This window comes from Hipposideros armiger, unplaced genomic scaffold (genome assembly GCF_001890085.2).
Source record: "Hipposideros armiger isolate ML-2016 unplaced genomic scaffold, ASM189008v1 scaffold_532, whole genome shotgun sequence".
Classification (NCBI taxonomy): domain Eukaryota; kingdom Metazoa; phylum Chordata; class Mammalia; order Chiroptera; family Hipposideridae; genus Hipposideros; species Hipposideros armiger.
In genome coordinates this window covers 149,491-167,068 of record NW_017731882.1, presented here as the reverse complement: position 1 = coordinate 167,068, position 17,578 = coordinate 149,491, and the positions used below count along the sequence as shown (strand labels likewise).

The 17,578-nt window shown below is 41.2% G+C and overlaps 1 protein-coding gene across 3 annotated transcripts in view; it reads right to left on the bottom strand.

Annotated features, from left to right (window-relative positions):
• The window catches only part of SPTLC1 (serine palmitoyltransferase long chain base subunit 1), a 68,240-nt gene that overhangs the window by 26,775 nt on the left and 23,887 nt on the right, over positions 1–17,578 (bottom strand). For 2 of the 3 annotated variants that reach the window (XM_019668699.1, XM_019668702.1), the window contains exons 6-8: positions 12,263–12,395; positions 9,721–9,871; positions 6,089–6,178 (exon numbers count right to left, since the gene is read on the bottom strand). In XM_019668699.1, the coding sequence (XP_019524244.1) occupies positions 6,089–6,178; positions 9,721–9,871; positions 12,263–12,395 (374 nt within the window). The remainder of the gene's footprint in view (positions 1–6,088; positions 6,179–9,720; positions 9,872–12,262; positions 12,396–17,578) is intronic. The other variant, XM_019668700.1, reaches the window with a different exon arrangement.

Below are 17,578 nucleotides of genomic sequence, written 5' to 3'. Positions count from 1 at the left end.
TCCCTTTGCTGCTCAGCGTGTCCCGCAGAGTTGTGTTTTCGCTGCCGTGGTTTGCGCGAGCTAATTCAGTGACTTCCTTACCGCGGCCATTTTCTTCCTCCCCCTCGCATACACCTTTCTCATGCCAAGATTTTCAGTTAAGATTTTCCTCACTGTTTCTCTACCGATGTTTACTTGGTCTGCTATGCTTCTCACAGTCCAACGATTTTGATGCACAATTCGACGAATTTTTGCTATGTTTTCATTAGTTCTGTTCGTTACTGACCACCCTGACTTCTTTTCATCAGTGACACATTCTCTCTCCTCAGAAAGACGTTTAATCCATTTGTACACTGCCGTTTTCTTCATGGCATTACTCCCATAAACTTGGACTAATATGTCACTAATTTCGCTTCCACTCTTGCCAAGTTTAACAAGAAATTTGATGTTTGCTCACTGCTCTAATTCAAGCTCAGACAGTCTCGTGATGGCACACAAAAACACACAACAACGAATGCTACTCGGCAAGACACCATCACACATCGACATGAACATAGCTGTGAGATACTGATATACCAAGGTTATGAAACCTTATGGAGCTGTTTGTATAGTGCTGCCAAGGTAATTGCATGGTGGCAAGTTGCGAACGTAATTGTCAGACCTCATATATGACATGAGAAGTTGACCTTTCAAATATACCTATGACTCATGTATCTTTTCTTGTACCAGCATCATATGCTATTATTAAAGATTTAATTACTAAGATCCCTTCCCACTGAAACTACAGAAATAATGCACAAAATGTATAAGATGATTTGATGTCCCATTTCACAAGTCTCCAATAATTTATTTTTTAATCATCAAGATCTCATTGGTTAATCTTGCTAATCAGTATCAAATTGGGAGGGGGAAGCCCCACTGGGCTTTTCACTGGATTTTCATTCAAAATGAATAAACTCATTTGGGGAAAAGCACATCTTTTCAACACTGACTCTTTACCATCCATTAATATGAATGAGATGGTTTCTAAAAATCATGTTTTAGAATATATTTTATGATAGGACTGGTGCACAAGTAGATAAGTGAAAAGAAAGAGGAACCCCACAGTCAAAACCTATTTTGTATCCTGTAATTCTCAATACTTACATGTATTTGATCTGTCCCTACATTTTATATTTTTTCTCACTGCTTGGTTGTATATTCACCCATAGGTACTGCTCTATTATTGCAGCCTTATAATATACAGTTCTAGTATCTGTTGGCCCACTCTCTCCCCCTCATTATTCCATCAGTCTTTGACACTCACAAAACAAGGAGAGGAAAACAAATACGTCTTTTATTGAGATTTAGAATATATCTACATTTCCTCAAAAAATAGTGAAAACATGTTAAAAATAAGACATGAAACCATTATTTTAAAACCTTATTTAATTGATGGGCTCATAGATTCAAATTTCTTTACTTAGTGCTATTAATTTTTTATTACCTGAAAGAAATATTAATGTGTCAATTTCAATGTAATGAATTTCATATATATAGATTTAAATTTTATTCTGAGGTGACATTTTATTTATTAAATTTATTGGGGTTAATAAAATTATGTAGGTTTCAAGTATATATCATCTGCAACACATCATCTGTATATTGCACTGTGTGCTCACCACCCAGAGTCAAATCTTCTGCCTCCATGTATTTGTCCCCTTTACCCTCATCTACCACCCCCCTCCTCCCTTTCCCTCTGGTAACCACTATACTGTTATCTGTATCTATGAGTTTTGTTTATTTGTCTTATTTGTTTGTTGCTTTCAGTTTTATACCCCACATATCAGTGAAATCATATGGTTCTCAACTTTGTCCATCCATCCATCTGACTTATTTCACTTAGCACAGATTCAGATTTCAATGGTGAAATGCAAGGGTGGCTCAATACAGGAAAATCAATCAATGTAATACACTATATTAATGGAATGAAGGAAAACCACATGATCAAATTTAACGGATGCAGAAAAAGCATCTGACAAAACCTAAACCTGTCATGACAAAAACACTCAACAAATTAGGAACAGGAGGGAACTCCCGCATCCTGATAAAGGGCATTTGTGGAAAACCCACAGCTAACATCATAGTCAATGGTGACAACCTGAAAGCACTCCCCTAAGATCTGGAACAAGACAAAGATGTGACTTTCACCACTTTAGTCAACACTGCACTGGAAGTTCTAGCCACAGCAATCAGGCAGGAAAAAGAAAGAAAAGGCATCCAAATTGGAAAGGAGGAAGTAAAACTATGTATTCACAGATGACATGATCTTATCTATAGAATGTGATCCACAAAAATACTATTTGACTTAATAAACAAATTTAGCAAAAGTTGCACGATACTAGATCAAAACACAAAAATCAGTTGTATTTCTATGAACTTGCAGTAAACAATCCAAAAAAGAAATTAAGAAAACAATTCCATTTAGAATAGCATCAAAAAGAGTAAAATACTTATGAATAAATTTAACCAAAGAGGTGTAAGACTTGCACAGTGAAAAGCATAAAATAATTACTCAAAGAAGTTAAGGACAATACAAACAAATGGAAACACATTCCTGCTCATGGATTAGAAGACTTGATATCATTAAGATGGCAATACTTCCCAGAGCAATCCACATATTCAATACAATCCCTATGAAAATTTAATGGCATTTTTTTATAGAAATGGGAAAGCTGATCCTAAAATTCAAGTGGATTTTCAAGGGAACCCAAATAACCCAAACAATCTTTAAAAAGAACAAGCTCGTAGAACTCATATGTCTTGATTTCAAATTTTACTACAAAGCTACTAACTTGAGACTGTGTGGTACTGGCCTAAGGACAGACCTATAGGTGAATGGAATAGAGTTGTGAGTCCAGAAATAAACCCATAGATCTATGGGTTTGACAAGATCTAATGACTTTTTCACAAAAACCTACTGATTTTTGACAAGAGTGCCAAGACCATTCAATGGGAAAACAATAGTCTCTTCAACACATGGTGCAGGACAACTGGATGACCACATACAAAAGAATGAAGGTGAACCCCTCCCTCATAGTGTATACAGAAACTAAGGCAAAATGGATCGAAGAACTAAGATAAGAGCTAAAACTATAAAACTTAGAAGAAAGCCTAATGGTATAGCTTCATGTCGCTGGATTTGGCAACAGATTTCTTATATATGACACTAAACAACAGAACAATAAACAACAAAAGGCTAGATAAACTGGACTTCATCAAAATTAAAAACTTTTGTGTATCAAAGGACACTACCAAGGAAATGAAAAGAAAAACTACAGATGGAAGAAAATGCTTGCAAATCATACATCTGATAAGGATATTAGTGTCCAGAATGTCTGAAGAACTCATGTAACATAACAAAAAGACAACCCAATTTAAAAATGGGCAAAGGACTTCTATAAACATTTCTCCAAAGAAAATACACAAATGGCCAACACACACAAGAGGATCAATATCATCAGTGATTTGGGAAATGCAAATCAAAACCACATACTTTACATTTACTAGGAGGGAACACTTTTAAAAACCACTTACTAGGAGGGAACACTTTAAAAAACCAATTAAGTGTTGGTGAGGGTGTGGAGAGAGTAAAACCCTCCTCCATTGCTGTGGGAATGTAAGATGGTGCAGCCGCTGTGGAGAACAATGTGGCAGTTCCTCAGTAAGTTAAACGTAAAACGTAAAACTACCATATGATCCAGAAATTACATTTCTAGGCATATACACAAAAGAACTGAAAACGGATTTAAACAAATACATGAATGTTCATAGCAGTACTGTTCACAACAGCCAAATGGTGGCAGCAAGCCAAACATTCATCAACAGAAAAACAAAAGGCAGTAGATACACAAAATGGAATATTACTTAACATTAAAAAGGATGAAGTCCTGGTACATGCTATAATTGGATGAACTATGAAAACACTATGCTAAAGGAATACATCCAGACACAAAAGGCCATGTATTACAATGTAGCCTTAGTTCACATTCCGTGGTTTCAGTTACCCATAGTTAATTGCAGTCCCAAAATATTAACTGGGAAATTCCAGAAATAAACAATTCCTAAGTTTTAAACTGTGTGCCCTCCTGAGTAGTGTGCTGAAATCTCGTGTCATCCCACTCCATCCTGCCTGGGACATAAATCATCCTTTGTCCAGCATCTCCAGGTGACATAGGGTCACTTAGTAGCCATCTTGTTATCAGATGGACTGTCACAGTATCACAGGGCTTGTGCTCAAGTCACCCTTATTTTACTTAATAATGGCCCCAAAGTGCAAGGGTAGTGATGCTGGCAATTCAGTTATGCCAAACAGAAGCCATAAAGTGCTTCTTTTAAGTTAAAAGGTGCAAGTTCTCAACTTAATAAAGAAAGAGGAAAACCATATGCTGAGGGTGCTAAGACCTACTATAAGAAAGAATCTTCTATCTGTGAAATTTGTGTGAGTTTTGCTGTGACACTTTCAATTGCAAAAGTTACAGCCACAGGGGCCGGCCAAATGGCGTGATGGTTAAGAACTGGCTTGGGACACCAGAGGGCCCCGATTCGGATCCCACATATGAGGGCCAGTGACACTGCCCTCCACAGCTAAGATGCTGAACAACAGCTCAACCTGGAGCTGGGCTGCCGTGAGTTGCCGGCGACAGCGTAGGCTGTAGCCCCTGCTGCAGTGGGTTGCCATGGGCTACCGTATGTAGCCAGCAGCCAACGTGAGCGGCCAGCAGGCACAGTGACCGGCCGTCCAGAAGCTGGTGACTGATCTGCCTCGCCTGGGAAGAGCGCAATGATGGTGCCAACTTGGGCCAGTGAAGCAACGTCCTCCACAACTAGACTGAAGAACAAAAGGACAGCAACTTGTCTGTTCCCCTTCCCCCAATTCCCCAATAAAAATCTTAAAAAAAATAAAATAAAATAAAAAAAGTTACAGCCACAGTGTGTAAGTACTTAGTTAAGATGGAAAAGACATTAAATTTGTGGGTGGAGGACATAAACAGAAAATGTGTTCCGACTGAAGATAATGTGTTGCACCAGAAAGCACTGAGCCTGTATGAAGGCTTCAGCAAGTGGTCCCCTGAAATGAGTGACCTCATTCACATAACTTATTAAGAGTATATTGTTACAATTGTTCTATTGTGTTTTATTGTCGTTAGTCCTTTACAGTGTTAATTTATAAATTAATCTTTCCCCTAGCTATGCATGTACAGAAAAAAACACAGATAGGGTTCGGCATTATCTGCAGTTCCAGGCACCCACTGGGGTTCTCGGAACACATCCCCTGTGGATAAGGGGGGACTCCGGTATATGATTCCATTTATGGGAATATCCAGGATAGGTAAGTCCACACAGACAGAAGGCAGGTTGTGGATGCTTGGAGCAAAGGGAGAGGGAAATGGGGAGTGACTGCTCAATGGGTACCAGGTTGTCTTTGGGGGTGATAAAAAGGTTTTAGAACTAGGTAGCTGATGGTTGTGCAACACTGTGCATGTACTAATGACACTGAATTGTGCACTTTAAAATAGCTAATTTTATGTCATGTGAATTTCACCTTAATAAAAAAACTAGTCATGGCTTCTAAAAATAGTACATTGCTTTCCCTGTTAAAAAGCCCAGTTTTACAAAATACATATTGTATAATTTTATTTATATGAAGTTCTACAAAAGGCAAAACTATAGGCACGGAAAGTAGATCAATGGTGGCCTTGGGCCAGGTTTGTGGGTACTGACTACAAAGGGGCACAAGGGAGCTTTTTGGAATGATACATATGTTCTGTATCTTGACTACGGTGGTGGTGACAGGGGTGCATACATCCGTCAAAACTTATCAAACTGTACACTTTAAGTGTATTTTATTATACAATAAAGCTGGTTTTAAAAAGCTGAGTCTTGATTGCTCTTTAAAAGCCAGAGTTGGCATTCAATGTGAATCAATTTTGCTAGCATGATCAGAATGTGCTTATGATACCTATTAAGCAAAGCAATACCGATGCCATGCATTAACAGTGATCATAAACAAGAGGCAAACTGCCAAACAAGCCAAATACTAAAATAATGAGTCATCATGGTTGCTTACCAATTCTGGAAGAGGACAAATAGTTCCAGTGTTCATGTACAATCCTTCAACTACAATGAAACGTCGAGTTACACGAGCCTTGCGAGGATTCTTTAAAAGAAAAAAACCCAGACGTTTGAAATTGCAGTAACTCCAAACACAGAATCTGTTACCTGCTTCCTAGCACTTTTTCCTTTTAAGATTTATCTATCAAAATAAGCAAATAAATAGAAGGTAATGATGAATTTCAAGCCTGGGTTTGAGATCCTGTTATGAGATAAAGAATAGTGCTTTCTTCCCTCAGGCATTTTTCAGTTCATACAGTCAACTAACTAGGCAACCTTACACTTACACACACACACACACATACACACACACACACACACACACACACACACACACACACACGATTTAAGCACTCTGAGTTTATAACAAAAACAAAACTTTTCAAGCCCAGAATGATGGGGAAGGGGCCCAGGGAACTTTCTGGGGAGATGGGAATGTTTTGTATCATGACGGGCCATCATACCTGGGTTACACAGGTCAAAGTACTGGTCAAAACTGTATGGCTAGGATTGTGCATTTCAGTGTCTGCTAATTTTACATAAAATAAAAATAACTGTGACAATGATGTCAGTCATCATCATAGAGGTACAGTAGGGAGTTAGGTGGAGGTTCAGATGATCAAAGAATGGCAGAATGCTGATAACAAAGTTGGGAGAAGGGTAAGGGGGCTCCACTATACTGTTGTGTTTCCTTTGAATATGCCCAGAATTTTTCATAATAAAAGGTTAAAAAACAGACAAAACCTGCTTTCCCTCACCTACCAAAAACCAGATGAAAGCCTTTTCCTTCCTTACTTCTCACTACTGGGTCAAGTAAAACTTGACTGACCTCATCCAGTGATGTCTGAAACCAGTGGGGTGGAGGCTTTTTCAGACCACACACACCTTGCCACAGCCCATGGCTGGCAAGCTGCTAACAGATCATCACACTGCTGAACACTGATCCACAGAGCTTGCCATAACCTCCCTACCCACAGGTTTCTTGCCTCTAGGCTTCTATCTGACAGACAACTAGAAGCTCCAATATCAAAGCTATGCTTTAACGAGTATTTTAGAACCTGCAGCTGAGATGGACCACTCAGAAAAGCATCTGCTGAAGTACGCAAAAGGATCGACCCATCACTGAGTTTGCTGGGTTATCCCCACTCTGTCCTTAACACAAACCCAAAGGCCGTGGACCTGCTGGGGGTCTTGGATGAGGACGGGGCATCCTACCTCTCCCTGCCTTTCAAAAATGAAGTATTTTTCTTAGGATTTAAAAATGTTCAATGTAGAAATCTTGGGAAATGGAAGAGTACAAAAAAGAATTTAACAAAATTAGCTCATCGCACCACACATTGATAGCTTTTGTCTTGTAAATACATATCTTTATAAATTATTTTGTTCAAATTAGGATTTTACTGTAATAGTTTTAGGACCTGAGTTTTGAAAACACTATGAGCATTTCCATATTATTTAAAACATGATTTAGGGAGATATAATTCTACCTTGAGGGTATACCATAAATTAATGATTCTCCCAATGTTGGATTTAGGTTGTTTCCCTCACTTTGTTTTTTTACATCATGTTGTGAATATCCTCCAATCTTTGACACCGCTTCTAATTATCTCCTAAAGACAGCACCCCAGATACAGGTCCTAACGGTAAGAATCCTGGAATATATTTGCCCACTTACCCGGTAGAAAGGCTGTCAATTCAAAGTCTTCCCAGAATTACAGGAGAGCCCTCTGTCTCGTCACAGATACCAGTGTTGGCACTTATTACTATTAAAAAATGTTCCCTAATTGGACAGGCAACAACTCCTGGCCTAATTTCTCTAATTATTAGTGAGGCCGAACTTTTTTCCACTTGCTCATAGTTATTTGTACTTCTTCTATAAAATGCTGTTTGTATCTACTGTCCTTTATTATTTTCTTTTTATAAGAATTGACATGGGACAAGAGAACCCTGCAGGAAAAAGAATGAAAAACATCTTGGGAAATCAACAACAAAAAAATTTGATCCAATAAACTGCAATGTCTTAATTTATTTTCAAAGGAAAGAGAAGCATCTAAGTAGAAAATATCCCAAATTTAACATTTATATTTTTGTAAAAATGGAAAAAGAATTATTTTTGAAAACAAAAATGTAAAGTTATTTAGGAAGCCTACTCTTGGTAAAAAAATGTGGTGTAAATTAATTAGTAAAAAGGCAGAAACTATAAAATGGAAATACACTTCAAAATAATTTTATTTCCTCTTGTTAATTCAGAAAAATAGTTCCACGGATAAGAAGTCTGGTAAAACACACACACACACACACACACACACACACACACACACACACGAAACTTCCATATGTTTTCCAAATCTGTATAGCACTAACTTGGCAAAATAAACTCTACAGAATATTCGCCACTGGTCCCACTTCCCAAGGCAGTGTTCTTCAATCTGGTAGCATTCTATTACTAAATCAGAATAAGGGACATCTTTTCACAATTTGTAGGAAGAAAGTCATCAGTTGGAACAGCCTCAATTTTAACATTTTCCGTATAGATTTTCCTAAGCTGTGTAACTATGAAACGCTGGCCTATAGTACGTCTAACACAAAATACAAGAGTCTATGTATAGTCATCAGAGATGGAAAGTCATCACAGAATGTATATATTCATTAAATGTTGCTCTTAGGCTGTCACCTAAACAAAGATGACAGAATCCTAAAGGGATAATGCAAACATCTAGAAAAACAGAAATTAACACAAAATTTAGGAACCCGATGAGTATTTTATCAGCTACTCTAGAAATGAATGAGCTGTACTGGAGAAGTCCACTGGAAAGTGGCATGTGACGCAAAGACTGTGTGACCAGGCTCTGCATACAGTCCACACACAAATGGTTCCTGGGGCAGAACCATGTGGATCAGATGACTTTTTCATCCATGTCAACAGAAGAAAATAAATGAGAATTCTAAAGTGATGCCTCTGAACATTTCCTCTGCTACACTCTAATCTAACACAGCGGTGTGAGTTCCATTCCTCCACTCCCCAAGGGGAGGAAAAAGTGTCAATAGGCTGCAAGACGGCAGGTAACCAGGTTTAGGCATTTGTTTCTCACGGCAGCATCTGCTCAGAGCTCCAGCATGAAAGTGAGGTGGGCAGAAAGAATCTCACTTTGTTCATAAATTTATAAATTAAGACAGGCTGCCTGCCACTGTTTCTCCCACTTAATTTATACATGGCTTATTCTGATATAAATGAACCTATTTTGAATCCAACAGGTACATCTCATTAACACTCTAACGAGTTCGGGCACTGTTTCTGTACAGCTGAAAGTGGACCCAGCCACCCCCAAAGTGCACAGTTTTTCTCTCCCTTTCACAAAGCTGCCTGGATTACCTCCCCTAAATTGGCCATGTATAATTATGGCCATGATGAGGCATTCCCCATCAGGCTTGGTTCTCTAACATGAAGTACATTTAATAAGCAGGAACACCCTTAATATCCAAATGGGATCCGCAGGCAAGTTTTCAAGACAAATTGCCACTTCATCTATAATTCAGCTGGTTAGAAAGTATAAAACAGCTGCATTGTTTTCTTCAAAAGAATCATACCTTTTGATCTTCGATCTCTTGTTCTTTCAGCAGTCGCTCCAGGTCAGCCATATCATTATGCTTAAATAACTTAATGTCACTACGTGATGCCTGTAATCCTTTCTGAATAGCAAAGCAGGCAGCTCTATCTCTGCAAGGAAGAGAGACCCACCTGAGCAGGGTGTAAAAAGCCTTGTCAACATTCTTAGAAAAGCAATGCTTCCTTTTGTATGTTGACCAACATCTACCTGTTAATGTGAACACAGCAAATAAAGCACGTTTGAACAGTTATACATCACTGTTTGCGTTTTCACTTCACAAGTTCTTTTCACAAAACTACCATATTGATTCTATTCCAAGAAGCACTTCTGCCACATTTCCACCTCTCAGCAATCTTCTCTTTCTGAGAAACACATGAAACACTGTGCACGGCACCATCAGAGGCCTCTGACTGGACTGCCACACTCCTCTGCAATCACTTTGTCGTGAGAGCAATGCTGGACCTTTGACTCTATAGAATCCAGGGGACAATTGTGTGGGTCTTACAGATTAAACTTCCGTAAGATCTGAATTGGGTTAATTTAGAGGAAACATATTTTTAAATTAAGTTGTATTAATAGAAGTATATGTAAGACTTCTACTACTGGGAAGATGGAGTAGATATATTTTCCCTATTTTTCTCACTAATACGACCAAGACCCCTGGACATTACACATAAAACAAATCTAAGAAGACTCTGAAAGGTGGAGAGAAAAGGCAGATCAGCTAGGGACCTGAGAAATGACATGAAATGAATTCCTTGGGTTTTTCCGACTTGGAGCTGATAAAGCTGACCACCTGGAAATGCCACGGGCACATGCGAAGGGGCTCTAAGAGAAGCCTGTGCTCTGCAGCCAGAGGGATAGCAGAGGGGGCTGCCCAGCAAGCAGTAATGCCTCTATAGTAGCACCACCACAGAAGAACCGGGCCCATCCCCCTCACACCTGCAAAGGCTGGGGGGAAGGACCTACACTCTGAGCCTTGTGAGTCTACAAAAAGGCACCCCAACACCCTGCAATGGGAAGAATGGCCACACGTGCCCTGCAATCCCCAGGCAGAGCTGTGTGCGTGAGCGCGCTGCACAAGCAGGACTTCCAATTGTGGTGACAAGCAGTAGGAGGCTGAAGGGGCTGAAGTGAGCTGGCTCTGAAGTCCACTCACTCACTTGAACCCCTCTTTTGAGCTTCAGCCTCTATTCATTCATTTACTGAACTGGTGTTTACTGAGAACTATTAAATGGCAAATGTACCCTAGGCAATAAACTAGTACAGACTGGTGCAAGTCTAGAAAAGAGGAATACAGTAAGTCTGAGGCAAGATGAGCAGAGAGCAGAGGGGGTGTGCGTGTGTGTGGTGTGTGCACATGCGCACATGCATGCATGAGGAAGGCCTGAGAAGCAGAGGGACTCTGACAGGAAGTGTGAGTGCCCATGTGGCCCTGGACTCACAAGAATACCAAACTCCTCTGGTTGTAAGATTTTCCTCACATGCAGCAGGTGGTCTTGACTTGGTCTGAGAAGTTGGGGAAGGCTTTCCTGTGCAGGGTGAGCAGGATGAGCAAGAATTAAGTAGGAGACGAGACAGGGACAATATTCCAGGAATAGCAACAAGCACGCAGAAAGGCCCTGAGGTGAGAGGAAACGAGCATATAAAGCTGGGAAGGCTACAGCACAACCACCTGAGGGAAAACAGTGAAAATTGGGCCTAAAAAGGTAGTTCAGACACACACGAGTGTCCTAAAGACTTGGGTCTTTATTTTAGGAACAGTGGGGACTTAAATGGAGTGTGACAATCAGATTTGAATTTTTAAAAAAGATTATTCTGGCTATGGTGTTAAAAAGGAAGAGGAAACAAAGCAAAATTATTTTTTAAAATAAAAAGTAAATCTGTTTTTAAAATTAAGAGTCATTTAATAGTCTACTCCAAAGATGACAGAGGCTTGGGTTAGAGGCAGGTGCTTCTAACAGGTGTGCCAGCTTGTGCCCCACTCCCCTCTGCTTTTCCCGTCCATAACAAATGGCAACGCCACCTACACAGTGCACACACCTCAGTGTGCAGGTTTACTCGGGAAGTCAGGGAGGCCCCAGACTCACGGCTTCCACACTCCTAACATGCCATGAAGCAAGACCAGCAGAGACCAGGAGTTGGGGTGGGAGTGCTGATAAGTGGAGTGACTGTAACAGGTAGTGTGAGTAGGCTGTGACCACAGACGCACAAGGACACCACACTGTCACACAGCTGAGGGAAGGCAGATGGCTGGCCTCATCCTGGCTAAGTCTGGCCTTGTCGATATCAATAAATTAATCATAATAAAAAATAACTGAGTACTGACACCTTTAGGCATTCTTCTAGTGATGGTCTCAAAAATTCTGTAGAATTAATTGACTGGGGTGACTATGTATTTCTTTGAAAACAAAAAGTCAATAATATGTGAGGCAGATAACCGCTAACAAAGGAGTTTTCCAGGAGGGTCAATATTATTCCCAAAGGAACTTTGATTAGGAAGGTAGGTAAAGGTTGCTTACACAAATATGATGTCCCCTCTCTTAGAGTAAGCAGGAATGGCACTGGCTATGGTGGCAAAGCCATACGAGTAGATAATGGCTTCTTCTGTCTTCATAAATTTTGCCAGGTGGTCCTCCAGGTCCAAGTGCACATCTAGTTCAATAATAAGAAGTTCAATGGTTAAACTGTCTTAGAATTCTTTTTATCCAACTCAAGAATAAGAAAATAAGCAGTTTAGTTATTAGTACTGTCACCTTATGGTGTAATTGATTTTAAGTTATAAATTATATAAGATCTATTCAGATAATGCCGGGCCAATACTGTTCCTAAAATCTGAGAACTGCGTTAGCTACTCATCTGTCCACACAACGTGTTACAGGCAGCTCCAACCCAGGCTTACTCTTATATTACTCCAGCATCAGAACTCAAGGCCCAGGGTGCTCACCTGCCTTAGAGTCCCTCACCCACAACACTATTTCCCAACGTGCGACATTAATGAGTAATGTCTTTTTGCATTTTACAGAAGGTACAAAACCAGGCACTAAGACAAGTGTCAACTGGCTTTTAACAGGAAAAGAAAGGAAGAAAAGAGAAAAGTAGTTCATTTAAACAGAGCCCCCAGAGACTGCATGAGGACAGTAAGGCTGCGCAGTGCTGGTGCCCCTCCAAGAGCCGGTGTAGGTCCTTGGTTAGCACCTGCCATCACATGGCAGGACTGGGTTTCCATATGAACTCCTTTTCAAGCATACCGGGGAATTCAAACTCAGAGTACAAAGGGAAACATGGTCTTCTCTTACAGGCGCCCTAATTACGAAGGGGGCTGACAAACTGCCTTGTAGGACACTAAACTTGTAGGACCAGTTTTATGTCAAACTAGCAATATTACTCTAATATTCCTTTGCGTTTTTTAAATTGCCTATCAATAGTGCCTCAAAAAAAAATTTTTTTTTATTTTATTTGGGAATTGGAGGGGAACAGAGCTGGAGAATCAGGAAGGGAGCCAACAAGTTGCTGTCCTTCTGTTCTTCAGTCTAGTTGTGGAGGACGTTGCTTCACTGGCCCATGCTGGTATTACTGTGCTCTTCCCGGGTGAGACAGATAGGTCGCCGGCCATTGGACAGTCAGCCGCTCAAGGTGGCTCAGCAGCTCACGCCGGCTACTGGCCAGCCCCACTGCAGCCTATGCAGTCGCTAGCGACTCACAGCAGCCCAGCTCCAGGTTGAGCTGTTGTTCACCATCTTAGCTGCAGAGGATGCAGTGTCACTGGCCCTCATGTGGGATCCAAACTGGGGCCCTGCTGCTCAGAGCTGGCGTCCCAAGCCAACTCCTAACCAACACGCCACTTGGCTGGCCCCTCAAAATGTCTTTTTAAAACAACTTTATCATCTATTGGTATCTTCATTAATTAATGAGTTGAATAAATTAATTGTATATTTGTATGAGTACGTTAAGTTACAAAAACTATATTTTGCCACTGCACATGTGAAAAAGAATGTTGATGTAATCATAGGAATAAGCTGTAATTATTAAACTGGTATTGTTTTCCTCTTATATCCTGGTCTACCATCTCACCTGCCCAGGCTGAGCCATGAGGCCTCATGCCCTGGGATGGAGGAACCAGCAAGGTCTAGAATCAACAGTGCATTGACTGGCTTTGAACCTGAAAACTTCAAAGTGGTCTTAAAATGAAGCATTATCCAGAAGAGACAAAAACTGTTAAACTTCTTTAGCTCTTTTTACTACAGCAGGACCAAGGCCTGGAGACGCACATTAGAGTTTTACCACATGTCCTATGCAAGGAGAACTGAGAGCTGGTGTGGAAGGACGCAGGTAGGCCCCGCCGGCCTTGGAACTTCATGGGAGAAAGGAGGAAAGTCATGGTTCATAAAGGCAGACGACGAGCACGTGGAAGAGGGAGCCGCGGCACTCCCGAGGGGAACTTGGCAGTCTGGGTAGAGGCAGGGGCCTCAAATGCCCTGTGAGGGTGGTGCGAAGGGCCGATTGGTGGCAGAGCCCCATGGCCCTGTTTCCAGGCCCTGTGGGAGGAAGCATCGCTCCAGGACACCGGCCAACTTCCCCGCTCTCAGCACTAGCCTTCCCTCCAGAGCCCCGGCACCGGCACCTCACTCCAGACCAGGGAGAAGGCAAGGGCCTGCGCCCCCCACTCCAGAGGGACAAGTATGTCCCCCACTCTCAGAGGCCTTCTTGGTGGGAAGGCGGAGAGGGACAAGGCCTGAAGAACTGATACACACAAGAGATGACTGAACCCAGCTGGGTACACAGCTCGACAGTGAGTGGACTACACATTTCCACTGCAAGGGACATGGTTAACTGTCAAGGGCAAGGCTTTCACTGCCCTCCAGGGAGGGACAGCAAGTAAGGTCAGTTCAGCTACAGGAAACAAAGAAACAACTTTTTAGCACAGTTGAACAAGGTGTCTAAAATCTATAAACCCACTCACTGATTTATGAAGCAAGCTAACCTATTGTGATGCTTTTTAACTAGTAAAAGGCAAAATTAAGAATTATAAAAGTTTCAACTTCACAAAGGCCTATATTTTAAAAAGTAGTCAGATAAAGGGTATCCAACACTCTTCTCAGTTAAATCACTTATTAATCAAACATTTAGTGAACAGCACATAAAGACAGAAACTCTGGTAAGCATTGGTTTCTGCCACTTGACAAGTGACAGAGCTAAGAGAGGCACCCAGCAGCTGTCATTGGAGAGCTCCAGGCCGAGAGCAGGTACGAGGCGAGGCGGTGCCTTCAGCAGACTGGTCTCAACACTTGAGTCCCGTCCACACTCACAGCCACACACATGCACAGTGGCTTCTGGCTAATGACAGAGAACACTCAAGGGTGAGCCAAAGACAGGGGTGGGAACCAGCTACTGAATAGGAGAAGACACGCATTGTCTACACTAACCCCAATTGGACTGCAAGACAGATACAGTGAGGAATTTGAAAATTGAGCAGCAATATCCAGAAACTGAAGCCCATTTCATAGATTTCTTATAGGATGTTACAGAATTGTGAAAATGAACTATTTATCCCATTCCAATGAAATAATGATAAAAAAATAAGCATGTTTCTTTCCATTTATAAGTTAAAAAATATATATGTATATATATATATATACATCTACACCACAAGTCTATGACAGAAAAAAACACATGAAAAGCATTTGATTTCCATTACTGATCAGTTATAGTCATTTTATAGAATGGACACTTTCATTGTATCAATATTAAATGTGGGATTTTTACAATAATAAAGAAGAACGGATCTCATTTGGTCAAAATGGTCCCAAAGGGGCACTTGACTCTTGGAGCACCAGCCTTGTGGTATCAACACCAGCACGTCCGAGGAGTTGACCCTGTACCTGACTGTTCACCCTTCTACAACAGGTGCTGCCAGAAGGCTTTAGGCAAAATCTGGCAGGAATGAGGAAGCAGGAAAGCACTAAAGAAGCAGCCACTTCCCACGCAGCTGAGTATGGGCTTGTCTTCTTTTTCCTCCTCATTTACGCCATGAAGGGGGCCTCCCTACAGGCAGGTCTCCACCACCTGCCACGTGTTGCTTCAAATCAGACATGAAGGCAGACTCTGTGCAAGGCCTCCTTCACATTACAATTCCGCCTCTATACTGGATTATGTACCCCAAATCTTCACTACCAGATAGACAACCCAAGCTACAGTATATTGCTTTCTTTCCATCTCTATTTCATAAAGAAAAAGCATGCTATGGATGCAACCTACTTCTGCTGACTGAAAAAGGGATTTTAAATCATTCTGTAGACTTAGTTCTAAAGGTCTCTTTTTCCTTGATTAGTGGTGAGACAGTAAAACAAACTTGCCTTTGTTTCAGAGCTTCAATTAATTACCCCGTTGGTAAAAACTGTATGTTAGGAATACTCTCATGATTACATATACTCAAAACTCTTTTTATGTCACTGCCATAAAGTGGCAAGAAGGAGCTATACACAAGAAATTAATGACTTATTGGTTCTTGCTTAGTCCTAAAGGTTTAAAAAAGGCTAGCCTTGTCCTGCGCCTATCTAAAGACACTGGGTTTCAGCTGCTGTCAGCCTTGCAAAGGAGGTTTTGTCACAGGTACATATGGATGAGCTGCATGACTTCTGATGTATGACAGCTACTTGGCAATGAAGGAACTCTTGACCCAAGGAATGGGGAGGCAGCAGACAGGAGAACTGCCAGGGCACATTCTCCACCTTCTGGTCTTGTGTGTATGACCACTGTGCCGACTAGGACGGCAGATCTGCGTGAGTGCAAGTGCTTTACTTGTCATCTCTGATACACTGCCAGGAGCAAATGGTAGGGACCAGGCCACCGAGGAGGGTGGCCAGAAAGCCTCTGGGTCCCTCCCAGCACTCGCTGACAGTTCCTGCACCTGCTCCCTTACCAGAAAGTTAGATCCAGGAGTCAGGGCCAAGACAGGGTGCTGGGCACTAAGCACAGGGCTTGGCCACGGCGAGCGTCATAGCAGGCTTGGGGCTGGGCTCCCGTATCACCCGGTGTGGAGCCTGCCCTGGCCTGGACCTGTTCTGTGCCGCTCGGCTCCTTCTTCTGTCCAACTAGTAACAGCTGTACCTGCCTCAAAGGGTTGTTTTCAGAACGGCTGGAGTTAATGCTTATAAAACACTCGCATGGAAAAAGCAATATGCTGTGTGTTCATTCCATTAAATTAATACTTCTAGACTTTAAAAGGTTTTCTTTTAAAAGAAAAAAGCAGTTACACTATCTCCTAATTAATTTATCCAAATCCTGGATATTAAATTAAAGTTACTTGTTCAATTTCCCACTTATACAATATCTCCTCCTAATCTGATAAGAAGATATCAACTTTAGAACAGTTTAAAAATAATCAACATTTCTCTTAAGTCTCCATATTTTTATGTCATATACTGTTGATTTTTTAAATCCCTTGACAGTTGGACAATTTTTCTTAAAAGTACAAATAATATTACTTATGTACTCATTAGAACACAAACACAGTGCTGAATGTTTCTCAAGATGTTTTCACATGTAGTATTGTATGTGATTCTCACTAAACTGCTTCAAGTTGTGCAGATAAAAACTGTTCCGCTCTAACACTATGAAAACTACACCCCCATGGCCAGTAGGAAGAAGTGGTAGATCTAGGAATTTTACGACCCGAGTGACATCAGAAATGACTATCTGTCTCCATCAGAAAGAACAATACAAGGGGCTGGCCGAGTGGCTTGTTGGTTAAGAGCTGGCTTGGGATGCCAGAGGGCCCCGGTTCAGATCCCACATATGAGGGCCAGTGACACTGCCCTCTACAGCTAAGATGCTGA